The 24,810-nt window shown below is 62.5% G+C and overlaps 2 protein-coding genes across 13 annotated transcripts in view; both read right to left on the bottom strand.

Moving 5' to 3' along the window:
- PDE2A (phosphodiesterase 2A) overlaps nucleotides 1-353 on the bottom strand; it is a 39,740-nt gene extending 39,387 nt beyond the window's left edge. Inside the window, exon 1 of one of the 2 annotated variants that reach the window (XM_064642638.1) lies at nucleotides 157-353. In XM_064642638.1, coding sequence (XP_064498708.1) covers nucleotides 157-224 — 68 coding nt within the window. In that variant the 5' untranslated portion in view covers nucleotides 225-353. The remainder of the gene's footprint in view (nucleotides 1-156) is intronic. The other variant, XM_064642647.1, reaches the window with a different exon arrangement.
- Nucleotides 354-8,787: 8,434 nt separating this feature from the next.
- ARAP1 (ArfGAP with RhoGAP domain, ankyrin repeat and PH domain 1) overlaps nucleotides 8,788-24,810 on the bottom strand; it is a 35,909-nt gene continuing 19,886 nt past the window's right edge. For 5 of the 11 annotated variants that reach the window (XM_064642579.1, XM_064642553.1, XM_064642561.1 and 2 more), the window contains 28 exons: nucleotides 24,670-24,790; nucleotides 24,316-24,521; nucleotides 23,828-23,934; nucleotides 23,546-23,745; nucleotides 23,364-23,449; nucleotides 22,038-22,220; nucleotides 20,915-21,089; nucleotides 19,334-19,468; nucleotides 18,933-19,068; nucleotides 18,363-18,465; nucleotides 18,080-18,275; nucleotides 17,678-17,723; nucleotides 17,285-17,448; nucleotides 16,796-17,008; nucleotides 16,043-16,148; nucleotides 15,670-15,817; nucleotides 15,382-15,465; nucleotides 15,155-15,223; nucleotides 14,866-14,983; nucleotides 14,029-14,142; nucleotides 13,350-13,492; nucleotides 12,857-12,889; nucleotides 11,910-11,992; nucleotides 11,314-11,364; nucleotides 10,901-10,964; nucleotides 10,553-10,708; nucleotides 9,607-9,644; nucleotides 8,788-9,424 (listed from right to left, as the gene is read on the bottom strand). In XM_064642579.1, coding sequence (XP_064498649.1) covers nucleotides 9,627-9,644; nucleotides 10,553-10,708; nucleotides 10,901-10,964; nucleotides 11,314-11,364; nucleotides 11,910-11,992; nucleotides 12,857-12,889; nucleotides 13,350-13,492; nucleotides 14,029-14,142; nucleotides 14,866-14,983; nucleotides 15,155-15,223; nucleotides 15,382-15,465; nucleotides 15,670-15,817; nucleotides 16,043-16,148; nucleotides 16,796-17,008; nucleotides 17,285-17,448; nucleotides 17,678-17,723; nucleotides 18,080-18,275; nucleotides 18,363-18,465; nucleotides 18,933-19,068; nucleotides 19,334-19,468; nucleotides 20,915-21,089; nucleotides 22,038-22,220; nucleotides 23,364-23,449; nucleotides 23,546-23,745; nucleotides 23,828-23,934; nucleotides 24,316-24,521; nucleotides 24,670-24,790 — 3,258 coding nt within the window. In that variant the 3' untranslated portion in view covers nucleotides 8,788-9,424; nucleotides 9,607-9,626. Of the gene's footprint in view, nucleotides 9,425-9,606; nucleotides 9,645-10,552; nucleotides 10,709-10,900; nucleotides 10,965-11,313; nucleotides 11,365-11,909; nucleotides 11,993-12,856; nucleotides 12,890-13,349; nucleotides 13,507-14,028; nucleotides 14,143-14,865; nucleotides 14,984-15,154; nucleotides 15,224-15,381; nucleotides 15,466-15,669; nucleotides 15,818-16,042; nucleotides 16,149-16,795; nucleotides 17,009-17,284; nucleotides 17,449-17,677; nucleotides 17,724-18,079; nucleotides 18,276-18,362; nucleotides 18,466-18,932; nucleotides 19,069-19,333; nucleotides 19,469-20,914; nucleotides 21,090-22,037; nucleotides 22,221-23,363; nucleotides 23,450-23,545; nucleotides 23,746-23,827; nucleotides 23,935-24,315; nucleotides 24,522-24,669; nucleotides 24,791-24,810 lie in introns of those variants that run through there. The other 6 variants (XM_064642593.1, XM_064642607.1, XM_064642599.1 and 3 more) reach the window with 6 other exon arrangements.

Here is a 24,810-nt window from a genome sequence, read left to right as displayed (position 1 = left end):
TCCCCTGCCACCTCCTCCCTGCCAGCTGTCAGGCAGGAGGAACTTTTTCCTGCCGCCCTGGTGTCTCCTTCCCTCCTTCGCCCCGCATCACTCCCAGAGCATCCCTCCCTCCTGCCGTGGTCCCCCCGTCCCCGGTGCCGGCGGGAGGGGACTCACAGGTCAGACGCGGCCGCCTGGTACGGCTGGCTCCGGCAGAGGATGGAGTGTCCGCAGCCCTGGCCCATGGCTCCTCATGCTTCGGCAGCGCTGCCAGCCCCGCCGCCGCCGCGCCCGACTGTCGGTGCCGGCTGGGAGCGGAGACTCCCGCCGCGCTCAGCTCGGCGCTGTCGCCGAGCCCGATGCAGCGCGCCGAGGCGTGCGGGAGGGGAGGGCGGAGGGGGGGCGCCGCTGATTGACGGCGCTGCTGCGGCTCCGCGGGGCTGGGCGGGGGCCGAGCGCTCGGCGGAGGGGCCGAAGGGGCCGCACCTGCCGCCCGCCGCCGCCCACCGCGCCCCGCGCCCGGCCGCGCCCGAGCGCCGCTCCGCGCCGGGGGGGGCCCGCCTTTGTCTGGGGACGCCGCGCCGGCCCTGCCCGCCCCGCGCTCCCCGCGGCCGCAGCCGGCCCTCCCGGCGCCTCTGGCCCTGCCGGGACCGCAAGCCTCGTCTGCTCGGCTACCTGGGGACGTCGGCAGCACACGGCGATACCGAGCGGCGCCGGTCCCACAGGTCCCTGTCCCAGGGGCGCTGAGCAGCACTAGGCAACACCCGACCAGCAGGTTGCTTTCCCAAAGGCACTGAGCGGCATTAAGCAATATATTTCCTTTTCTATAAGAGGAAACTGCCTCAAGTTGTGCCAGAGGAGGTTTGGATTAGATATTAGGGACAATTTCTTCCCCAATCAAGCGCTGCAGTCACCATCTCTGGGGAGATTTAAAACGCATGGAGCTGTGGTACTAGGGGACAAGGGTTAGTGGCAGGCTTGGCAGTGCAGGGGGAACGGTTGAACTTGATGGTTTCGGCTTTTCCAAATCAGAATTCTGTGATTCTGTAATATTGGACAGCACTGGCCACAGGCAGGTCCCCGACAGAGAGTGAGTCCCTGCCCACAAGCAGGTCCCAACCACATGGGAGAGCCCCCAGCTTGAACCTGCAGATCTCCTGCCCTGGGTTCTCCATTAGCTGGGGGCTGGCAGAGAAATCCCCGCTCATTCTTGCTTGGAAGCACCCAGGATGGCATTGCTGGGTGGGCATCACTGGATGCAGCCTGGGTGCCCAGGCAGGTGGGTGGACATCGCTGGGTGGACATCGCTGGGTGGACATCGCTGGGTGGACATGGCTGGGTAGCCCTTCCAGCCCACGGAGAGGCAGAGGAATGTGCCTGGCGGTGGGGATGCTGCCCGTGGTGGCCCGTCCCCTCCCTGCGATGTCCCCTGTCTAGTTGGGTTGCTATGGGGCATGGACTTCCCTGGCCCAACCTGCTGCTCCAAGGTGGCCAGTGAGATTCACAAAGAAACTTCCTCCTGGTGCGTCTGATGGGGACGCCTTGTCCTGACCTCCTGGCTGGCAGGAGAGGGTCCTGGGAGAGTCCAACACAGTGTCTCCTACAAATCTCTCTTGCTTCTCCTTGCCAGAGCTGCTGGTGATCCTGCACTGGGCACTGACACAGGCTGCATGTCTTTATTTACTCCCAGGAAGGCGAGGTGCTGTCAGCGTTCCGAAGGCAGTGTTCCAGCTCTGTGCCCTCGTACCGATATTTGTGGCGTGAATATGAAACAAGCCTTGCTTTGCCTTCTGCTGAGGCTCCTCAGCCACAGGATTGAATTCTGTGAGCTCTGAATAGCCGGGCTTTGTCCTCGAGTGCACATTGTGCAGGATACCAATTCCAGCGCTAATGGAGATGTATTTGCTGATACAAAGCAATTTGCTCTGTGGATCCTTTCCCTGCAAATGGGTTCTACATCACGCTCGGAGCTGTGAGCTCCCATGCTGTGCATGCAAGGAGATACCTTCCTTCCTCTGGAGACACCCAGCCCAGCTTCCCGGGACGGTCCGAGCCACGCTGATTCCTGCTTTGAATCGTGGAGCTGCAGATTAATTAAGGTTGAAAAAGCCCTCCAAGACCATCAGGTCCAACCGTTCCCCCAGCACTGCCGAGCCCACCACTAAACCATGTCCCCAAGGGCCACATCTACATATCTGTTTAATCCCTCCCGGTCCTGCCACGCCCATAGAAATATCCATGAGAAAGTTCAATTTCAGCAGTTTCGAGGGGGGGGGGGCCCTCTCTGATTTTTCCACCATTTTCCCTCTCAAATATGAGGACTCTTTCAGGGAGGGAAGAAAACGGCGAAACAGAGAAAAGCTTTTCCATTTTCATTGACATTTATCCTGGGAACAGATAAAGAACAGAAAAAAACACACAGAGGAACCCGAAGCCTTGTTTTTATTGCAAGGTCGGTACAAGCTGTTCTCAAAGAAAAAAAAAAAAAAAAAAAAAAGGAAAGAAATTTACAGTGATCTGGAAAATTATTCCTCACATCCACAGGTCCAACAGCTTTGACCGTGGTGTGGGCAGAGCAGGGAGAAACCCCCCCACATGTATTTTGGGGTGGGGATGGGTGTCCCAGGGAGCTGTTTGGGGGTTGTCAGGGTGCAGCATTCCCATTGCATTCCCCATGCCAGGGAGATGCTGTCACCAGTACCCACCCATCCTGTGCCAGAGCCATCCTGGTTTGGATGCTAGCTGGAAAGGTGCTGGAGCTCTGCACCCACAGTCAAGGCCCTGGGACAGCCCATGCTGGCAGGGCCAGGATCTAGCTCTGGGATGGAGCTCCTGAACGCCTATGAGAGACTGAAATGGTTAATTAACATTTTGACTTTGACACATGGTCTCATTTGCACCTTAATTCAGGCAGAGGCATCTATCTAATAATTTTAATAACCGTATCATAACAACACCCCAGGAAACAGCTTGGGTAGCCTGAGGGGGCAAGAGCTTTCCCAGGGTTTGGAAATGGGGTTGAGAGAGAGGAAAAGGGAAAAAAGGGAAAAGGGAAGGATGGTGAAAGGGAAAGAAGGGGAAGGGGAGAGGAAAGGGGAAAGAAGGGGAAATGGTAGGAGAGAAAGGGAAGGACGGGAAGTGTAAGGATGGGGAAGGGGAGGTGGAAGGGTGACAGACCTGGATCAGCCATCACACCACTGCAGGCTGGTCCCAGCAGCACCCCCGGTCCCCCCCCCTGCAGCCCCCTCTGCCCGCAGCCCCCGGGACTGACAGGGCAGCAGGAGGGCGGCTGGTGCCAGCTCCCGCAGCCCCGTCCAGCGCTTGTCGCTGAGCCTGCCCTCCGGGCTCTCCCGGCGTCCCCTGCCTGCTCACATCTGTCAGCCGGCCGCGGGAGGGGACAGGGACCCGCCGGCTCCACCGCGCTCGGGACGTCACACGGGTGACCTTGCCCGGTGCCGAGCCAGGGGGATGGGGCGCTCATGGCCAGTGCTGGGCCTGGGGGGACCCTCTGTCCCCTCCTTCCAACCCCCGTTCTCGTTGCCCCGAGACCAAAGTCTGCAGCAACGTCCCCGCGGTGCCGTTGCCCAGGTGGCAGCATCCGTCCCTTGGGTGACAGCCCTGCTCTCCACCGTGCTCCAGGGCTTCTTGGGGTGGGGAAAAGCAGGGATGGGATTTCCAGGGGTGATGGGAGGGACTCGGTGCTCCTCTGGGCTGCAGAAGTGACTTGGAGCATCGCCCCCTCCCAGGTGGGGGGTCAGCTCTGCTCTCTCACCTGCAAACAAGCTCTCAGATACTTCTTCCCAGCAGGACAAGGCAGTGAATTCCCTATGGAAGCAATATCCTGGAGTCCCACAGTTTAGTGACCACAGGCCTTGGAGCAGAGACATGGATATGCCACGTGTCCTGTGGGCCAAGAACCCATGCCCACTAAAGCAATACAGTCCTTCCCCAGAAGGACAGAGATGTTGGTTGGGGTAACCCCACCCTCTGGTCATCCCATCACAGCCGTGCCAGCACGCAGGGGGGCTCTGCGAGGGCACCCCCTTCCCAGCGTGCCTCCACTGCCACCCTCCAGCCCCTCGGGCATCCCCCCAGGGGGGTACCAACCCTCGGGGTCTGGCCTTTGGGGGCAGCCCCCCACAGCAGGGCTGAGGGCGCTGGGGTTCGCCCAACACCCGCAGCATCAGGCACGGGTGCGGTACAAAGGTTCGTCCCCAGGGGGGGACCACGGGGACACGCGGTGTGGCACATGGGGCTGGCACGCTGCCGCCCCGGCTGCTGGCTGCCAGGTAGCCATGGAAACCTCCCGGCAGGATGCTGTGCCGATAAATAGCCAATTTGAAGTGATTCTCCTCAAAGAGCTTTTTTTTTTTTCCCCTGTATTTTTTGACACGTAAAGTCCCAGCCATTTTTTAGGTTTACCTTTACGTTTTTATTATTTTCCCTTTGTTTTATTGGTTTCCCTTATTTCATTGTTTTTCTTATTTTTTTTCTTTATTTTATTATTTTTCCTTCTACTCGAGGCCTGAGCCCTGTGAACACCCAGAACTGGGACCTGCAGCCTTCCTCATCGTCAATGAGCCGAGGCTCGTTGTTGTTCCAGTGGCAGCACACACACAAGTGGGGTGGCATCATTCAGGGGGTGCAGGGCCACGTGTGCATGGAGCTGCTGCTCACCTGGGCACGTATTTGGGAGGGATGAACACACGTGTGTGCACCTGAGTGCCCGTGTGTTTGTTTGGATGCGTGGCTGCGCGTGGAGCTGCAGACCCAGGCGCTGTGTCGGTGCAGGCAGGCTCATGCACACGTGTGTGTCACGGGAGTCACAGCCCAGCACGGGCTCCTCAGGAGCCTCCCAGGGGTGGAACAAGAGGAAATGAAGATTTTGGAGTCCTGGTGACCCACAGCCAGATGCCACCTGAGATTCATCCTCCACGAGTGGATGGGCAGAGCCACGCCTGCTCCTCTGAGGCTGCACCCCAACTCAGGTGCATCTGGGTGTAGGGCTGGGTTGGGGATGGGTGCCCAGCCTGCAGGACGCCTGGCACATCCATGCCCCTGCTTGGAGCGCTGTGGTCATTCCCCGCAGAGCTCCAGGAGGTGGATTCTGCAGGGATTTCACTGCCTTCTCTCACTGGAGAAATGACTGGGGCTGTCTGCAGCTTGCCTGCGGCTTCCACCCGGGGAAGAATGCTCCAAGGATGCTCCAGAGATGCTTCAGTTCCCTTCTCTGACCCTTCTACAGCCCAGGATCCCCACTATCCCTGGAAATCTCATCCCCCTTTCTCCCTATTCCAGTCAGACTTGGAGAGTGGAGAGGAGCAGGGCTGTCCCCCAGGGGACACAGAGCAGCCGACGTGGTGCCAGGTCAGCAATCCTATATATCTGCACACACCTCCCCGGGGATCCTATCCCGCTCCCTGAGCTCCGTGCCCAGCCCCAGACAGGGATGCAGCAGGGATATCTCTGGGCTGACAACCCAGGAGCATCGCTGCTCCAGTGTTAACAGAGAGATTGAAAGCTCCGTTATTTTTAAATAAGTGCAAATTAACGTCTGCTTAATGGGGAAAGACAAACCCAGCTCCCCCTCAGAGCCAGTGATGCAACAGAAGTGGAAAAAGAGCCCCCAGTCAGAGCATCCTTCCTCAGGTGCCAGACCCCAGTGCTCTGGGATGCAGTGACAGCACTGGCCTCTGCTGGGCAGGAGGTTGGCAGCTGCTTGTGCCCGCTGGTCCCTGTGCCCACTGAGGAGGTCCCCCCGACCGGGAAAATCCTGATCTGGCTCCCGCCTCTGCCGCCCATCAGCACCTTGCTTTGGTCATGTCTCCTTGCCCAGCTCTGGCCCTGCCAAGCCAAGGGCAGCCACCCTTCCCCAAACACTGTCTCAATTCCCTCCAGACACCGAGCCCCAAACGCTCACCACCCCCACTGCCAGCATCCCATGGGAACTGGGAGAGGCAGATCCCCCATCCCACAGGACCCTCCTGGGCACAACCCGCCTCTGCACCCTTTCTTTCCCCCCCACCAGCCCAACATTTGTTTAGTTATTTAAATTTCCTTTATTTTTCTTATTAAGTTGGAGTGGTGAGTGGGCGGCTGCCAGGGAGGGAGGAGGGAGCAGGCAGAGCAGGGGGAGCACTGCCAGGGATGAAAGACTTCAAGCAGCCAGGCCTTTCCTCTGCCCCATCACTTTCTGCTCTTAAAACCCACCCAGGGGCTCTCCTCTCCCACCCTCACCAACCAGAGCCCCTTCCCATTGCTCTGGCCAGGCTGGAAGTGGATGGGTGGTCCCCCATGTCAGTTTGGGGAGCAGCAAGTTCCCCCAATTCTTTCCCCAGCCTGAGCCCATTTTCTGTATGGATAAACTGATGGCAGAGGAAGGTGGTGAACCCCTTGGGAGCATCCCAAGTGGGGTGGCAGACACACACATAGATGGGGAAAAGGCAGGAGGAAAGGAAAAGTGAAAAATAATGGGAGAAAGGCTGGAAAAATCCAGTGACAGTTTAATGGGGTCGCTGATAGAATAATGACTGGTTTAAAGTCTGCCAGAGCGTGGCTGCTCTCTATTAAACCTGGAAGCTGAGAGTCTGCTGAGTTCATTACTGGGGAGGGGGGTGCAGGGGTAGAAGCCACTTGGCAGGATGTGGAGTGGGGGGTTGAGCTGCCGTGGGCACAGATGCACGGGAAGACCCGCGGAGACATCCCATACTGGTGCCATGGGACAACTGTGGCATCACACCGGGCTGTCTGGGCATTACCTGGCACTACCCAAAACGAGGAGGGTGAACGTGGGGTTTCCCCCCCACAAGAGGCAACACCCAGGGAAGGCAGCACTCAGGAATGGCAGCACCCCAGGAATGGCAGCACCATCACCATGACCCAAGGCTGGCATGCACCAAATCCATGTGTCTGGCACACAAGGTCACTGATGCTGCCACCACCACCAGGCCGTGGGCAAGGACAAGGACAATTCCGGCTCTGCCACGTGCCGAGGGCTCCAGCACCCCAGGAAGAGGCAGCGGGTCCCAGCCGGGTCCAAGTGGGATCCCAGCCGGTGGCTGCAAAGGGGACAAAAGACACCCTCACATGCCCAACACCCCCCCCCGTGCTGGGGTTTATTAAGTTGTTTGTAAATGTCTCTGCAATTAATCACTCCCGGTGTGGGGTGTCACATGGCGCTCGCCTCCTCACTGCTATGTATAGAGAGAGCTGGAGAGGGGCCCCATCCATCCCGCTCCGGAGTGACGGGCTCCCGGCTGGGTTCACCCCTCACAGGGCAGCACTGCACCAGCTCAGTGCAGCGGTGCTGCTGGTGCTGCAGAGCACCCCGGCCCCCCCTGCCTGCGCTGGGAGCCCCAGTATCACCACTGCATCCTGGATCCCCTCCAATGGGCTGTCAGCAGCTCTCTGCCCATCCGTTCCCCAAAAAACCAGGATGGAAATGAAAGGAACCCCAAACCTCGTGCTCGTGGGATCCAGAGGGATTTCCAGCGTCCTGCTGCTGCACCCACACTCAGCCCCCCCATCTGGTGGGGTGTGCAGGGAGAGAGGCCCAGCCCTGGATGGAAGCTCAGCTGGTTGGGAGCCAGGAAGAGCTCGGTCAGCTCCTTGAGCAGGGCAGTGCTGGGTGTTCTGGTGGTGAGAGAGTGGGAAGGAGGAGGACAGAGGGACAATCGCAGGGCCAGAGGGACAGGAGGGCTGCTGAGGGGGATGGATGGTGGGATAGGGGGAGGGATAGAGGCAGGGAGGGATGAGTGGATGGACTGATGGTTGGATGAATGAGGGAACGAATTGATGGACGGATGGTTGGATGGATGAGGGGATGGATTGATGGATGGATGGATGGATGGATGGATGGATGAATGCATGGACTGGTGGATGGATAGACTGATGGATTAGTATCTGAACAAAGCTGAGCACTAACCGTGTTTCATGGCACTTCCCTGGGGTTTGGTGCCAGGCACCCGCTCCCTGCCTGCAGAGCCCTGGGCACCAGGAGCCCCACAGGACTGCCTGGCACAGCAGAAGGGGAGAGGGGTCATGGAGTCAGGGCTGGTGGAGGCTCTTCCCCACTCCCCAACACCCAGGTCCTCACCCTGGCACAGCAAGGAGGAACCCAAACCACCCACTGGTGTAGGTGAGGCTTGAGGGGTGCTGGTCTCCGGGGGCGGTGGGGACACAGGTGCCTCCCCTCTGTGTCGCTCTGGGTGGCTCCTCCACCCCTCCCAGCGCTGCAGGTGCCACCAGCGCCACTGCCACAATCCCCAGTCCCCAATCCTGCACCTGGCAATGCCTGCAGGTGATTGACAACCCTCCCACTCCCACGCGTGACTCACCGACAGCCCGGGGGGGCTCAGCGTGAGCAGGGGCGGGGGGACACCCCCACCCAGGGCTGTCGCAGGCAACTCAGCGGGGAGAGATGCTCCCAGCCCCCTGCATCCATCCATCCCCACATCTCTGCGTCCCTGGGGACCTGTGTCTCCACATCCCCGGGTGGGGCTCGAGGGGTTTCCAGGCAGGTTCCGAGGTGACGGGCGCTGGCAGGCAGCGGCAGTGCGTGGCATCAGCCACGGGCTGTGGGGAGGAACTCCCAGGGCTGCCACGATCCAAGGAGGCCGCTCCAACCTCTGGCTTTGAAGTGCCCATTGTGCCTCACGCTGCAGGGCCCCATCACCCATCCTCTGGCAAGCACCCAATGGATGCATCCAGGGCTGTCCCTCTGCACCCACAGGGTCACCAGCTCCTGGTGCCCCCACCCTGCAAGGACATGGACACTCCCACCCCACTGACAGACACAGACACCTCCACTCTGTTTCTCAAGACCTTTAATATTGTCCAGAGGCAGCAGCAGGAAGCAGGGGCTGCTCCTGCCACCTGCACCCCTGTGGATGGGAGACAGAGGCCGGGTGCACCCCCTCCCCAGTTTAGGGGGGATGCTGAGGCTTTTGTCACCCTGCCCTGTCCAGCACGGAGGGGACCCTTCCCCAGGAGTGACGGGAGCATGAGGACACTGGTGCCTGTGGCCAGGTTTGCGTCCCATGGGAAGGGCTGGTCCCACATCCCACCGTAAGGGCAGCTCCCACCTGCCTTGTCGTTTTAGAGGAGAAGGAATTAAAAATAGGGGATGGAGGAGGAAAAGTAAAAACCCCCAACCGCAGCCCCCAGCTGGGCTCTGCCTCTTTGCCCGGAGCTGGGAGAAGAAGTGGTGGCCAAAGGCAGCGGGGTCGGGGGGCTGGCATCCCGTGGGCTGCCTGGCCATGGCTCCTGAGCCCAGCTCCACGGGGGGTGGGTGGCTTCACTGCCATCTCCACTCCTGGCTGCCCGTGGGTCACCACGGTGGAAGGTGAGAGGCCATGGGAGGCTCCAGAGGCAGCAGGACCCCCGGCAGGGGCCGGGGTGCGGGGCTGGCACAGGACCTCGAGGGCTGCCCCACCTGGGCATGAACCTGCGGCACAAGTGGAGAGCAAAGGGTCCGTGAAGGGGAGGGGGAAGCCACTTCCATCCCTCTCCCACCTTGTGGGAGCCGTGCCATGTCCTCAAGCCGGGGTGGCAATAGGACAGGCAGGGCCACTGGCTCCCACTGCCACCAGGTCTGGGTAGGGGGTGTGGGCAGGGGAGGACACTCACTGGCATGTCAGTTCTCCAGCTCAGACGTTCCGCAGGAGCTGGGAACAGAGGGCAGACAGGTCACCCTTCATCCTCAGCCTCCTCTCCTCCATGTCTGGGCATCACTGGCAGCGTGGTGCCCAGGGGGACACAGGGAAAACCCCCACCAAGGGAAATCACGGTCCCCCAGGGTCGCTGGGGTGCCAGTACCCCTGCCCATGCTGGCCCCATGGCTGGGCACACTCTCCCACTGTCCCTGGGAGCCCCGGTGTGCTGGTTCCCTGCCCCAGAGCACACCAGCATACGCACACGCGAAGCACAGCCCACAGCAAAGCCTGGGGGGGCTTCGCCGCTGCCCCGTTATAAACCTGAGCCTGGGGGAAGTCCCAGGGCAGCAAGGACACTGCTTTCTGTCCTTGGGGCACCCTTGGGTGCCCACTGGGTGATGCCCAACCCATGCCAGCAATGGGATGCCGCTGGCATGGCCGTGTCCCAGGTTTATAACAGCAACGAGGGCCCGAGGGATTGGCTCGGGGGCGGTGGGATCATCGCTGTCCTACCGCCGGCCCCGTGGCTGGGCAAGACTCCAGCATCAGCACCCGTCCGGGCAGGACAGCTGGCGCAGACGGACAGACAGACAGCGGGACCGGGAGCTGATTTGTGACCAGGACAGAAATCCCACCCCTGTTAGAGGAAAAATCAGGAGCATGGCAGCATCCCCTCTCCTTGCATCACATGGTTTGGGACACCCCTGGACCCAGGAGACCCCCCATGGGCCCCCAAAGGATCAGCCAGACCTCCCAGATCCTTCTGGGGTGACTGGAGGTGATGTGGTACACACGGAACGGGAGCAGGGATGGGAGCGGGGATGTCCCCCCCAGGTTTGGGGAGCAGGGCCCCCCAGCATGTGATGCAGGGGGGATGCAGCCCCACGTGGAGGGCCCCCCGGTGCCCCCAGGTCACTCACGGTTAGGGGGTCAGTAGCGAAAGCAGCCACACTGTTCCTCATCTCGCTCTCATTGCCCCGCAGCGGGATGAGGGAGATGTTACCCAACCTGGCGTCCTGCTGCGGCCGCGCCGCCCGCGTCCTGGGGCGCTCCGAGGGCCACAGGGCCCCCCCGTTCTGCAGACAGAGGGGACAGCCATGGGGGCCACAGCCTCGGCCGCCCCAGGACCTCCCTTTCGCCCCGCACGCTGGTGTTTAGGGACACTTGGATACCCCAAAGGGTTTCCTTGCTGGCCAAGCGCCCCGCCAGGGCTGACCCCCACGGGGTGTCCCAGTTTTGCAGGGAGTGATGGTCTGTCCGCTCCCTACCTGCACCTGGAGAAAGGTGGCAAACCACTCCCGCAGATCGGCCTGGGTGTCACAGCACAGGTACCTGTGGGGACACAGTATCAGCAGCCAGAGGGGATGGAGGAGGCAGTGGGTGTCCCCTCTGACTGCTCCAGGGCCCTCAGCCACCGCTCTGCATGAGAGCCCAGGGGACTGAAGGGGACAGACATGGGCCCCAGGGGGAACCTGAGCGGGGCTGTGGGTGCTCAGCCAGGCTGTGCCCACACATATGATGTCCCTGCCCATGTCAGGGGGGTGGGACTGGATGGTCTTCAAAGTCCCTTCCCATTCAAACCATTTAATGACCCTGTGATTCCCCACCTCCCCCTGCCACAGCTCCAGAGAGCTGCTGCATGTTTGAATGAGTTCAGTGTCCCCGTGTCGCCTTCCCTCACCATTGCTGCTTCTCATGCTTCTCATTTTCATAGAAGACTGTAAAGCCCCAGCTGGAAGAGAGGAGTAAAAACATGAACCTCAACATCCCACACTGCCATCCTCTGCTGGTCAAGTACCCCAACAAACCCTCTTCATCCCTGTCACCCCTCATCTCTGCGACCCCCTGTCCCTGCAACCCTCCCATCCCTGACCCCTCATCCCTGCAAACTCCCTGTCTCTGCAACCACCCCCTCCAGCCCCACACACCCTACCCCAGTCCTGCAAACTCCCTCCAGCCCCACAACACCCCAGCCCCACAACTTCCCCCCGGCGACAGGGACAAGGCAGGGGACAGCGCCGGGAACAGGGCAGGGGACAGGGGCTGGGGACAGGGCTGGGCGCCCAGTCCTCGCTGGTGGCACCGGGCTCAGCCGCGTCCTGCGGGGCTGCTCTGACACCTGGTGGCAGGAGGCCGGCAGGGGACGGGTCCAGCAGCAAAACTGTCCCTGTCCTTGTCCCTGTCCCCATCTCCACTCCTATCCTCATCCCCATTCCCATCCCGTCCTCATCACCAGGCCCGTTCCCAGCTCTGTCCCCAGCCCCACAGGCTGCTCACCATGTCGGGGGTCGAAGCTTCTTCTTAACGCCCAGGTAGACCTTCAGGTTTCGGACAGGCCACTCCTTCTCTGGCTTGTGGCTCTGAGGGGACAGGGAACCAGCACTGGGTTGGTGGCTGCCAAACCTGTCCCCACCCACCACAGTCCCCACCGATGCTGGGATGGGGTCCATCCCCCCGGCAGGGAGGAAAACCCAGGGTGATGAGTGACAGGGACGGGGGTGAAGCCCAGGATGGAGCAGAGCAGGTCTCCATCACCCATGGCAAGGGCCACAGGTAGCAGGAAAGGGACACAGAAGGCCTGTCCCTGGGGCACAGTCCCCCAGAGACAGTGCCAGTTGCCTTCAGAGCTGGGACCAGCACCGGCACATTGTGACAGGGTCTCGAGGGCACCAGACATCTCCTGTGGGGGTCCCACATCAGAGCCCCCCTCAGCACCATGGCCACTGCAACGGCAGTGGTGATCCCAGACCCACTCTGCCTGGAGCACATTCCTAAATGTCCCACCACCATCATGGCAGTGCTGGCTGTGCCTTGCCATGCCCTGGGACCCCGGAGACCCTGCTGGGGACCCTGCTGGGGACCCCCCATCCGTGTTCACGTGCAAGTGGCGTTGGCTTACAAGAGCCCGATCCAATGCCCGCGGGATGGGGAAGCAGCTCAGCCCATCCCCATCCCCTCCAGCCCCTTCCCAGACCCAGCTCTGGCTGCCTGGAGTGAAGGGCAGCGGGACCCCCGAACCGGAGGGAGCAGAGAACTCCAGGGGCTAACGGGGAGGGATGGTAGCACCGGGCACAGCTTCGGTGACTGGCACACACATGCTGAGGCATTGGATTTGGGACTGACCCCAGACTGGATCTGGGATCAACCCTGGGCAGGCTTGTAAGGGCAGAGGGCACGGGAGCCCCTGCACCCCAGCTGAGCCCCCCGCTCCCCTCCCTACTCACGCTCTCCAAGGGGGGGCTCCGCTGCCTCAGGCTCTGTTCAACAGAGGAGAGGAGTTAAAGCAGAGGTGGGGGACCCCTCCCTGCAGCCCCCTCTGTGCCCAGGGGCAGGGCATGGCGATGGAGCAGCGACGTGCCAGGGTGCAGTGTCAGATCAGGGGGAGCAGGAACCGGGGGTGGGGAGTGGCTGTCCCAGCCCAGCCGGGGTGCCCGTGTGCCCCCCTCAGCCCTGGCACTGACCAGGAGCTCTGGGATCTACTCCGGGAAACTCGGTTTGGCAAGAGCGCTTCTGGGGTCAGCCCTGGCACTGCCCACACTGCCTGTCCCTGCCTGCACTGCCCGTGCCACGCCAGCCCCACCGCTGCCTGCACTGCCTGAGCGATGCCAGCCCACACGGATCTCCTGTCCCCAGGGACACCCCGCACAGAGTCACAGCCTGGCAGGGCTGGGAGGGGAAGGGAAGGCAGGGGCAGGGCAGGCAGCAGGCAGGGCTCACCCTCACTTCCTTGTAGAGGCGCAGGCAGGAGTGGTTGAGGATGAAGTAGCGGTCGTGGAAGCCGGTGCTCAGCCCAAGCCCCAGCAGGTTCCTCTCCTCCCGGAATTTCATCATGCCGTGCTTGCAGTCACCCACTCTGCTGGCTGGGGGCACGTGCCTGAGCAGCTCCGGCCCCCCGGGGGGGTCAGGCCCCCCAGGAAGGGCGCAGGGTGCAGCCAGACCCTCACCCACGCCGTGGCAGCTCTGGCTGCTGCAGGGCCCCGGCACTGCCCCTCTGTGCCCAGCCCAGGCACTGCCCCTCTGTGCCCAGCCCCGGCACTGCCCCTCTGTGCCCAGCCCCGGCACTGCCCCTCTGTGCCCAGCCCAGGCACTGCCCCTCTGTGCCCAGCCCAGGCACTGCCCCTCTGTGCCCAGCCCAGGCAGCGCAGGCAGGACCAGCTCCCCCACCCACTGGGCACAGCATCCATGGGTGACCCTGTATCAGGGGCTCCCAGCCACGTGCTAACTGGGCTGGAGCCTACTCCACTTGCCTGGATCCCGTCCCACCCTATCCCATCCCCTTCCCCATTCCCATCCACTCCCCCATCCCCTCCCCTCCCCTCTGTACCCCCATCCCTGCCCATTCCCACCCCATCCTCTCTCTCCTCCCCCTGCCCAGACTGTGGCCCCTGGCTCTCACCGAGGTAGATGAGCATGTTCTCCATGGACATCTGCTTCTTCACCACCAGGTAACTCTCTGTCCCCAGGCAGTGCAGGATGGGCAGGACTTTCTCAGAGTAATGCAAGGGCCGTTCTGTCAGGCAGGGGACAGGCAAGTCTCAGGCAGTACCCCCAGGGCCAGCTCCCATCCCTGGGGGTCACACCTGTGGCCTGAGGGTCTGCCACGGTCCTGCCACTAAACCATGTCCCCAGGTGCCACATCTATGTGTCTTTTCAATCCCCCCAGGGATGGTGACTACACCACTGCCCTGGGCAGCCTGTGCCAGGGCTGGCAGCCCTTTTGGCAACGGAATTTTCCCTAATATCCAACCTAAATCTCCCCTGGCACAACTTGAGGCCATTTCCTCTTAACACTTCTTAGCTGGGAGAAGAGACCAACTCCCAGGCACTGTCAGCAGGAGGTCAGGGCAACAGCAGGCAGGACCAGGATCTCATCCTGCTCAAGCTGAGCTCTCACTTGCTGCTGCCTATGGGCAAGCCAAGGCTGCTCCCTTTGGTGGCTGAAGAGCCCAGACACCTCCCTCCATCAAGCTTCAGAGGCATTTGAACCCCTAAGGATGCAGATAAGTGCTGGCCCGAACTCAGCCCACCAGCAGCACTTGGCCACGTGCCAGCTGGATGCAGTGAGCAGCTGCCCTCCCCTGAGTGCCTGCAGTCCATCCCAGCATTGCTCTGTGCAGTGATCCCCACAGGAGCTTCTTAATACCCATCCCCATACCCATCCTCATCTCCATCTGCATCCCCATCTCCATATCCACCCCTGTCCTCCTCACCACCCTCACACCCCTGCACCAACCTGCCTCCTCCCTCTCATTCACTTCGAAGCAGCTCCAGTAGTCCTTCTCCTTCATGACAATTTTCCTCCGGTCCAGGATCTCAAAGGTCAGCTCCTCAGCTGTCATGGTGGCCGGGATCTGGGGGGAAGGGGGCATGTCTCCATCAGCCAGTGCCCCGGGCCCTTCCATCCTCACACCACAGAGGTGCCAGCTCAGCGTGTGTCCCCATGCCACCACAGAGGTTTGGGCACACGACAAGGGTGTCCCTGTCCCCTCTTCACCCTCTGTGCCCTCCATCCCAGGGCTCACTTTGACATGTTGCTCTGTCTCTGTCTTCTTCTCCTCCAGGTAGACGGTGCAGATGAAGTCCCCAGCTTGCTGGAGGGCAACAGGAAAATGCTTCAAGCTACAGTTTCCCACGCATGGGTGAAATCCCCCCAGCCAACATGGACACCCCCTGCCTGGGGCATCTCCAGGAGATGCTACAGTAGGCACTGGGGGCCCCAGATGAAGAGGTCCCCATGTCTAGGACCCACCTGCATTCCGCTGGATGACGCCTCTCGCATCTTCATGATGGCCATGATTTCATCCTGCTGCTTCTTCATCTCTTGGTCATTCACCTGCCAGAGGAGCCATCAGGGCTGACCAAACCCCCCTAGCTCCAGGCTTGGGGTTTCCAGGGTTTGAAAAGACACGGTACCCCGTCCCCTCATCTCCAAAGCAGGGAGATGTCTGCAGACAGAGCAGACCCAGCTTCCTCCTCCTTCCACCTCCACATCCCCCAGGAATGTCCACACATCGGTCTGACCCAGGGGTGAACCTACGTTAAAGATCTTCACGTAGTGGTTGATGAGGTCCTCCACCACACGCCCTGCCTTGTAGTCCTTCCCATCCGTCTGGAAGAGCGTGGGCCCGAAGACAATGGCCAGGTTGTGCGTGTTCATCTGGTTCTCCCCAGAGAAGCACTGGACCCTGCGGAGAACGCCGTTAAGATTCCTGCCCCAGAGCCCCCCCGGGACCCCCTCCTTCAGCCCCCCATGCCAGGACACGACGCTTGGCGCTGGGCACAGCTTGACCCCAAGGGACGTGAGCCAAGGGATGAGGGCTCTCCCATGCCCCAGAGTCCCCCAGGACCCCGCAGGGGGTGGGTTGATGCCCCACAGGGGCTTGGGGAGCCTGGGCTCAGCCCCTCCATACCGGAAGAGGTGGTTGATGAGAGCCTTGAGCGTGGCCCGGTTCACCGGGGGGAGGGCACCCAGGAGCTGCCGGTACTCACTGACCTTCGCCTCCTCATCCTCCAGCGCTGCCAGAAGGACGTGAGGAAGAGCATGAACATGGAGAAGCACAAAGGGGAGATTAAGACTCAGATCCTCCCCTGCACACCCCACCTCAAACCCTCCTGTCCTACCACGGGGATGGAGCATCCCAGATTCATGGGGCCAGAGCATCCCAGCTCTGCAGGGCTGGAGTATGCCAGGGCTGGAGCATCCCAGCTCCACAGGGCTGGAGCATCCCAGCTCTGCAGGGCTGGATTGCCACAGATTCATGGGGCCAGAGCATCCCAGCTCCATAGGACTGAAGCATCCCAGAGCTGAAGCATCTCAGCTCCATGGGGCTGGAGCATCCCAGCTCTCTGAAGCCGGAGCATCCCAGCTCCACAGGGCCATAACCTAGCCATAGTTTTTCTGCTAGGTGCATCAATCCCCAGTGTCCAATGACCAGATCCAGAAGGGAAGGGCGAGGGGATCTGGCTCTGCCCTGGTTCAGCCCCAGCCCTGCCAGAGCACCAGTCACACTCCATTCCCCACCTGCGAGTCAAGACCCTGGCACAGGGGAACACGTGGAGCCCAGACGTGTTCCCCCAACCCACGGAAGGGACAAAGGGGCTGCACAGAACCAGGCAGCCCATCCCACTCCTCCTGCCACCCCCCAGCAGCCCCCAGGGCTCACCCGTGGCCCACAGCCAGTCCGGGGCCCACTGCCGGGTGAAGAGCCCATCCCCGAGGTCGCGGAAGAAGCGTTTGAGGGTGTTGGCCACGTCATCCACGTGGTGCTCGCCCTCCTTCAGGCGGACGCGGCGCGCGTCCCGCTGCAGCACCTCCAGCAGGCTGGTGGTCTTGGAGTTCTGCCCGCTTTTGCGGTAGATGCCCTCGGACGTCAGCCCTGCAACAGAGCCAGCGGGGATGAGACCCCCTCTGCGAGGGACAGGCTCCAGTCCCGGCCCACCAGCTCCCCACCAAACACCACCAGATGCCGCGGAGCGTCTCATCCCGCGGGTGCTCCTGACCGGAGCCAAAGCCCTGCCGTAAGTGGAGCCCTCCCACTGCGGTGGGTGCTCAGGGAGGGAGGGAAGCACGTGTCCCTGGGTTCTCAGCCTGCCGTGCCCCACCGAGGGGGTGACCCGAGCGCCCCGGCTGCCCCCAGCAGCGCTGGCCGTACCGCACTGTGTGATGTAGTCGATGCAGCGATCCACCAGCAGTGGCACGTCCGACTCCGTCAGCTGCTGCTCCGACAGGGTGTCTCCCGAGCTGCCCGCGGCCTTCTGGATGGCATGGACCCAGCCCAGGAAATCCAGCTTCCGCTCCCCTTGGATGTACAGCGTCCTGCCGGCACGACTGGCCTCAGCAGGGGGCCGGGCGCCCCCCAGACCCCACTGCGTGTCCACAACCCCCAGGAAGGCTGGCCCTGGGGGCCTGCAGGTGGTCCCAACTCAATTTTGTGGGTCCCCAGTCGTGGCAGGGAGAGTAAAGACACCCCAGAACAGGCAGGGGCTTGGGCAGGGTGTAGTATGTTGCTGAGGGGCATCTCATCCCCCCTACCCTCCCCTCTTACCTCCGCCTCTCCACCAGCACCAGCACCTCGTGTTCCCCCTGGATGGCTGGAAGGGAAGGGAAGGAGCCCATCACCTACGGGAGCATGGGGCACCCAGCCCCCCTAGACCCACATGCTGGGGGGGGCTGTGCCAACAGGTCCAGCTCCAGTCCAAATGGGACAAGCAGGATGGGGAAGAGGATGGAAAGGGAGAAGAGGATGGAGACAAGAGGATGGGGATGAGGAAGAGGATGGAGAGGAGGAAGAGTGACCGCATCCCCTCTCATCCAAGAGCCACTGAGCTCCATGGGAGCAGCACCCACCAGCCTCCCACCAAAAGCTGAGTGGACCCTGGGGGAGGATTTGGGGGACACCCCCTCCCTCCCAGGCAGGGGGTCCCGCTGGCAGGGCAGGGGCACGCACAGAGCTCCTGCAGCTTGCGCAGCTGGAGAGGCTCCTGCCGCTGGCCGTCCTCGGAGCAGACGTGGAGCGTGGAGCCGGCCAGGGCGAACCAGCCCTCCTGGGTGCGCTCCAGGGTGAGACCCCCCTTGTAGTGCAGCCGGCCCAGCCGCTCGAAGTCCAGCGCCAGCAGCTCCTCGGCACAGGGATGGACGAAGGACTGAGCCAGGGAGGAGAGGGATCCATCAGTGCCACCGCACCCGGCTGCCACCAGCACCCACGGCCGCCCCAGCCCTCCCTGTCCCACCTTGGCAATGGACTTGAGCCATTCCCGAGTGGAATCAGAGCTCTCCAGCCCGAAGAGGTAGAGTCGCTCTGCCTCGGTGTACACCTCGAACGTGCTCTCGATCCTGTGAGGGAGGAGAAGGGGAGCCTGGGTGCCCATGCAGGTGGGGTGAAGCGACAGGCGTGCCCCAGGGGTGGGAGCCGATGGCTGATGGGGTGTGGGAGCCGATGGTTGGTGGGGTGTGGGATCCCCCACCACAGCCCTGGGCCCTCCAGCTGTGCTGCCATCGGGCACAGAGGCTGCACAGGGGTTACAGAGGGGATGGATGCAAAGGAGTTGGGACGGGGTTGCAAAGGGATTACAAAGCAGCCACGAAGAGGTTGCAAAGGTGTACAAATGAATTGCAAAGAGGCTCCAAAGGGGCTGCAAGTGATATACACAGTCATCTTGCAAAGCCACTTGGTTCAGGGGCCACTGGTGGGGCTGGGGACTGTGGTCTCCTCGTGCCACCCCCCGTGGGTGCGGCTCCAGTGGTGCGGGCTCTGCAGGAGCAGAGGGGCTGTTGGGTGCTCCAGGGGGGCAGGGCCTTACCCGTGGGTGTGGGGTGGGTTGTTCACCAGGCAGACGATCTCCTCCACCCGGATCTCGCCATTGGGGACAGCGTTGCGGTCGTTCTCGTAGTAGCTGAGCACCCCGTCCTGCAGCGTGCACCACCGCCGGCTGAACTCTGCGCGGCACACGAGAGCGCTGGGCAACCCCCCCCCGAGCTCTGCCCAGCCCACACAACCACCAAACCAGCCTGAGTGGTCCAGCAGCACCCGCTGGGTGCCCACCTGACGCGACCCCCCTCGAACCAGGTGGCACTGCGCTTCCCCGCTGCCTTCTCATTGCCTGAGGAAGCAGGGGAGGGTGTGATTCCCCCTCTCAGGGCTGGCTTCAAGTCCCCCAGTCCCCTGTATCCCCATCTCCCTGCCTCACAGACCCCCACGTACCTTCCAGGCCCTTCCGCTCGCTGACGGGCTTGGCCATGGAGGGGGTCTTGTAGAGGAAGCCACTGTGGGTGACGGAGGGCAGGGGCACAGAGTAGGGCTTCTCCTCACTGCCCAACATCTCCAGGCGTGGCAGCTCTGCAAGCAGGGAGACCAGTCTGTTATGGGGGGCTGCAGCCCCCTCCCCAGCCCCGTGAGGCAGCTGGGTGTCCCCCATCTTGGCACAAGACACATCCCACAGGCTGCACCCCGAGCTCCCACCACGGCTGGGGTACAAGGAACAGCACCAGTCCCCAAATCCAGGGCTGCCTGGGAGCCAGTGGGGTCAGGCTTATCCACTGGGAGACCATCTTGCATCCCACATTCTGCATCCCCCCTGCACCCTCCCTAAGCACTGAGCTGGGACGGGATGGGGACAATATGGAGAGGTTGGGACTAGGCTCCCCTACCACTGAGATCCCTCCTAGGCTGTCCCAGGTTCCTGCTGCTCTGTGGGAGGAGCAGGGCAGAGCGTCATTGTCCTGCAGCTGAAATAACAGGCTGGGGCTCTGCCACTGCCTCCCCATCTGACCACAGTCACATCCCCCTACCTCAGTTTCCCCACCTTGCCTGCCAGCAAGAGGCATCCCCCATTTTCTCCAGGATGAGGCAGAGATAAGGTGCAGGGACACCCCTAAAGCATGCCCAGGTCAGAGCATGGAGGGCCTGGAGCTCTAGAGAGGGGGAACCCAGGAGGAGGCAGGTCCCTACTCCCCCCTCCCAGCGCTGCTCCTCCGGAGATCGCTGGCCCCAGCAGGACGAGCCCAGCGTTGGATTCCTCTGGCTCACCGGGGCGGCTGGGAGGCCCCGCAGCTCTCCCAGACCCCTTCAGTGCTGACATGTCAGGGAAGAGCCGGGCCAGCCCCAATCCTGGGCAAATTCCAACTTCCGCGGGATGGACTTGGCCGCCGAGGCGGGGAGGGAGGTGACGGCTGCGGCGGGCGCTGGCTGCCCCCACACCTCCATCCCGCCTACCCGAGCCTTCCAAGGCCAGACGCTCCCCCAGACGCTCCCCCCACGCTAGGGCACGGATTCCATGGGAGTCACCAGCCCACCTGGGGTTTGGGGGCGGGGGAGTGGGGGAACAACCAGCAGAATGGGAGAGGGCGTTTGAGGTTCAGCCCTCCCACCTCAGAGGCAATACTAGAGGTGGGGGCTGCCCATCTGGCACGTCCCCTGAGGCTGCCAGGTATGCCTGCAGCATGGTGCCGGGATGGTGAAGGAATCCTGCTTCCTGTTCCTCCTGGTGTCTGAAGCACCAGCCTGCATCCCCAGCAGGACTCCAAGACCTGAGCTCCCAGCTGGGATGGACCCCCCAGGGGCACAGGAGGTTCCCCAAAGCTTCCCTTCCCTCTCCCAGGGTGTACAGAGCCCCAGCAGCACCAGCAGATGGAGAGCCCCCTGCCAGGGAGCTGCTGGGCAGGACACAGAGCTGGGACCGGCTCAACACATGACTGTGTCCCCCAGGACGCCCCAGCAGCAACTCCAGGAATGTTGTTGGTGGGTTTGAGCCCATGGTGGGGTTTCAGGGGGGCCAGCCCTTACCTGAGGTTTTGTTGTGGAGCAGGAACTCCATCTGCAGCCGCTGCCCACTCCTCTCAGCCAGGGCCAGGGGCGTCGGGCACTGGGAGTCCCCGGTGTCACAGGTCACCGACGCCCCGCAGAAGAGCAGAGCCTGCGTCTCCTTCAGGTCGCTGGTGGTGACGGCCACGCACAGAGCCTGCAGCAGCGCCAGGAGGAGGGTGGTGAGACCACAGACTCCCGAGGAGAAGGAAGAGACCCCCAGCGAAAGGAGCCAGGTGAGCGCCGTGAGCTGCCGGACCCCCGGCCGCCTCCCGGCCGCCTGGGCAGGACAAAGGAGGCTCAAGCTGGAAGAAAAAGTTTGGAGCAGGCAGCGAATCCCTCCCTTAAGGAGCCAGGGTGAAGTCATACGGCAGCAGCGGGGCGGGACGGCCGGGCCGGAGTAGGAAAACAAACAAGCCCACATGCGAATTCCCGCAGCCGCCCGGGTGCCCCGCGCCCCCAGCGCCTGTGCAAACACCGGCAGAGCCGCGGCAGAGCCGAAGCCACGGCGGAACGGGAGGCAAAGGCCGGCGGCCGGAGTGCCAGGATGGCATTCCCTGGTGACGCCCTGGTCTGGCACCCTGCCAGCAGCCGGCACATGGCTGGAGGCTGGGGGTGCCGGTCAGGTGCTCTGGGGAGGGTTTTCAAGTTGCCTCAACCAGTGTGTGCCACCAGCACCAGCCCCCTTGAGCCCCATCCAGCCCAGGGCTGGACCCCCAAAACAATTCCAAGCCAGGGAGAGGCGAACCCTGGGGCCGTCTGGGCTGTGGGAGGGGGATCCCGCTCCAGACAAAGCTCTCCAGCCTGGACATGAAGCTCCATGCTTCATCTGGATATGTGCCCCATCGCAGAGGTGTCATCCTGTCCTCACAGCTGGTTTGTCCCTCCTGGAGACCCCAGGCTTTGGCTTGGGATACACAGTGGGGACTTAGGGTGTGCAATTGGGGCTAGGGGATACAGGCAGGGATACAGGCAGGGAAGGATGGTGGGCAGTCTGCTTGGGCACAGACCCCACTCCCCAGAACAGCCCCAGCACCCCAGCTCAGCACCATTTAGGACCCAGGCAGAACCCCCAAGCAGGTGCCCGGCCCCGGGGGCCACTGACCCTGTCGAGCTCCTCCTGGTTGCCGAAGAGGGGGTGGTAGTGGCGGTACTTGCCCTCCCGGTACTTGGCGATGAGGAAGCGCCTCCTCTCCTGGCTGCCGCTGGTGGGGCCGATGGCTTCGCTCGGGGGCACATTTGCAGCCCAAAACTCGTTAGCCATCGCATTGCCAAACTGCTGGAAGAGCTACAGGGACAAGGACAAGAAGACGCCGATGTGACCATGCTGGAGGGGGTTTGGGGGTGGAGCTCGGGGGGTGGCTTTGCTGGAAGCAGGGGGGTGCTGCCCAGGAGAATAGTGGGACGCAGGAAGAACGAGGGGGGGGGGAGAGCTTATAGGTGGTGTAGGGTGAATGGGGAGCCTGGGTGGGCAGGGTGCAGGAGCCCCCACCCACTGCAGGCATGCAGCATCCGACAGCCCCCGCAGCCGCTGCCCCCCCTTCTTGCCCCGGGAAATCACATCTGGAAAGCAGCGCCCAGCTGTGGGAGGCGGGGTGGTGCTCAGCATCCAGGGGGCCAGATCTAAAGGGCGTTTGGTGGCCCCTGGCCATTCCACTGTCCACACTGAGCAGTGCCATTCAGAGGTTTAGCCCTGTCTCAAGGGAGCCCCACATCACTCAACACGGGGGGCTCTGCCAGCATCCCTCAGCTCTTTGGGGTGGGGCGGGTGCATGCGGGGGTCGAGGGGGGGCGGCGCGGGCGGGAAGCCTGGGGATGCTGGAGGGGTTTCGGGCAGCGTTCCCAGAGAGGGGAGGGGAAAGGGAGCAGCCGCAGGCAGCAGCTGGAAGCGTTTGGGAGCTCGGGGAGCAGGCAGTGCCGGAGGCGGGGGCTGCGCGGGTGGGACGCCAGGCAGGAATGAAGGATCTGAGCAGGACGGATGGGAAGAACGGAGCCAGCCAGGCTCTGCGGGCGAGAAATGGCTGCCAGGTTAGGTCTTGAAACGAATCCCAGCTCTCCCCGCCCACCCATTCCCGGCTCTGGCTGCACCGACACATTCCTCCACGCCGGCGGCCGTAGGGCTCCGGGGACCGCTCTGCCCTTGGCCCCACGCCAATCCCACAGCCATCTCCCCACGGCCACTCCAGCGGCTCCACAGCCGTGTCCCCACGGACACACAGACACCGTCTGGCTGTGGTGCAGGCACACAGGTGCTGCCTGTCGTCGCTGGAATTCTTGGGTGGGTGCCAGGAGTCCACAGGGACACGGATGAAAGGCTGCTGGGGGGGGTCCCTGCCCCAGCCTCCAGCCCACAGCCAGCAGCTCCACCATGGGAAGGGAACAGGGTGTCGTCCCCCCAAAAGGGCTTTTGGGGGCTGGTCTGTGCCAATACCTTGATCAGCTCCTCAGTCCACACCTTCCTGTCCATCTTCAGACTCCGAACTTTAGTAATGCCAGGGCCCAATCCCCGGTGCTCCCCTGCCACCAAGACAAGCTGTTAGGGACTCATTTTGGGGTGGGAGAGGTCTAGGGGTCCCCGGGGATCCCCATTTGTGCCCCCCAGGATGCGGGTACCTGCACATCTCTTGCAGATGACAACACAGAGGTTGATGGAGGCCCATTCAGGCTTGGGGGAGCCACAGTCAGCACAGCAGCGGTTGGACTCCACTGCCCAGATCCTCTCGGCCACCTCGGAGTTGGAGAGTGCCTCGGCGATGGACTGCTGCATGGCCTCCACCCATTCCTCCTTCTCCTGCTCCGAGTCAGCAGAGAAGCTGCCAGCGGGGATGGGGGTGAGGTACAGCACAGCTGGGGGTGGGCAGCACCCCCGGCACACCCTCCCCACCCTGGGCTCACCTGAAGAGTCTGTATGGCGTGGTGAGGTCGAAGCCCCGGCGATCCACCTCCTTAACGTTCCCCACGTTCATCTCAATGTAGGTGATGCCAATCCCCAGCCGATAGTCCTGGTGGGCGAGGGCAGGTGAGGGGGCAGCCGGGACCCCTCTGGAGCAGGGAGTGGATGATGGGATCCAGTGCCTGGAAGCTGGGGTAACCATGTCCCTTCCCTGCCCAGTTCTCATCTTTGGGGCACTGCAGACTCGGGGGCAGCTACTGTGGGTATGATGCTCCTGGGGGACCCCAAGGCTCAGAGCCAGCGGGGAGCAGGGGCTGCAGCTCAGAGCTCACCACGCTGTGGGATCTGTGCTGTCCTCATTTGAGGGGTGGCAGGCCCGGGTGCCCCGGTTCACTGCTGCTCTGCTCAGGCTGGGAGCAGAAAGGGAAGGGGTCCCCCACGAAACAGCACCAGGGTCCCTCTTAGTGCCACAGTCCCCCCAGCCACCCACCTCTGCATTCTTGTAGAGGAACACTTTGTCCCCAGCCACCACCACGAAGAGCTTGTGCTTAAAGCCCCGCAGCTCCAGGAAGCCGCTCTTATCGGCTGGCTCAGGGGCACCGTCGGTGGCCAAGGACATCAGTGTCCTCTCCGGAGCTTTGCTCTTCCGCTCCTCTGCAATCTGCTGCAGGGTCTGGATCCACTCGTTACGCTCCGCTGTGGGGCCAGACGGGAGACACATCAGGATCAGCCCGGAGCCACGAGCCAACGGGACTCATCCCATGGGCTGGGGAGGGGGAGCAGCCAGGGAGCAGCCAGGGAGCAGCCAGGGAGCAGCCAGGGAGCAGGGACCCCCAGTGCTCACCATCACTCTCGGCCCGGAACACGAAGTTGCGGTTGTTGGTGATGACCTCGAACTTCTGGTCCCCGACGCTGGTGACGCGGGAGATGGAGGAGACGGGAATGAGCCGCTTGGAGTAGGCATCCTGGGGCAGGGAGTGGGGAG

This window comes from Pseudopipra pipra, chromosome 2, assembly GCF_036250125.1.
Source record: "Pseudopipra pipra isolate bDixPip1 chromosome 2, bDixPip1.hap1, whole genome shotgun sequence".
Lineage (NCBI taxonomy): Eukaryota > Metazoa > Chordata > Aves > Passeriformes > Pipridae > Pseudopipra > Pseudopipra pipra.
Note: the sequence above shows the minus strand (reverse complement) of the source record. Positions and strands in the feature narration are given on the sequence as shown.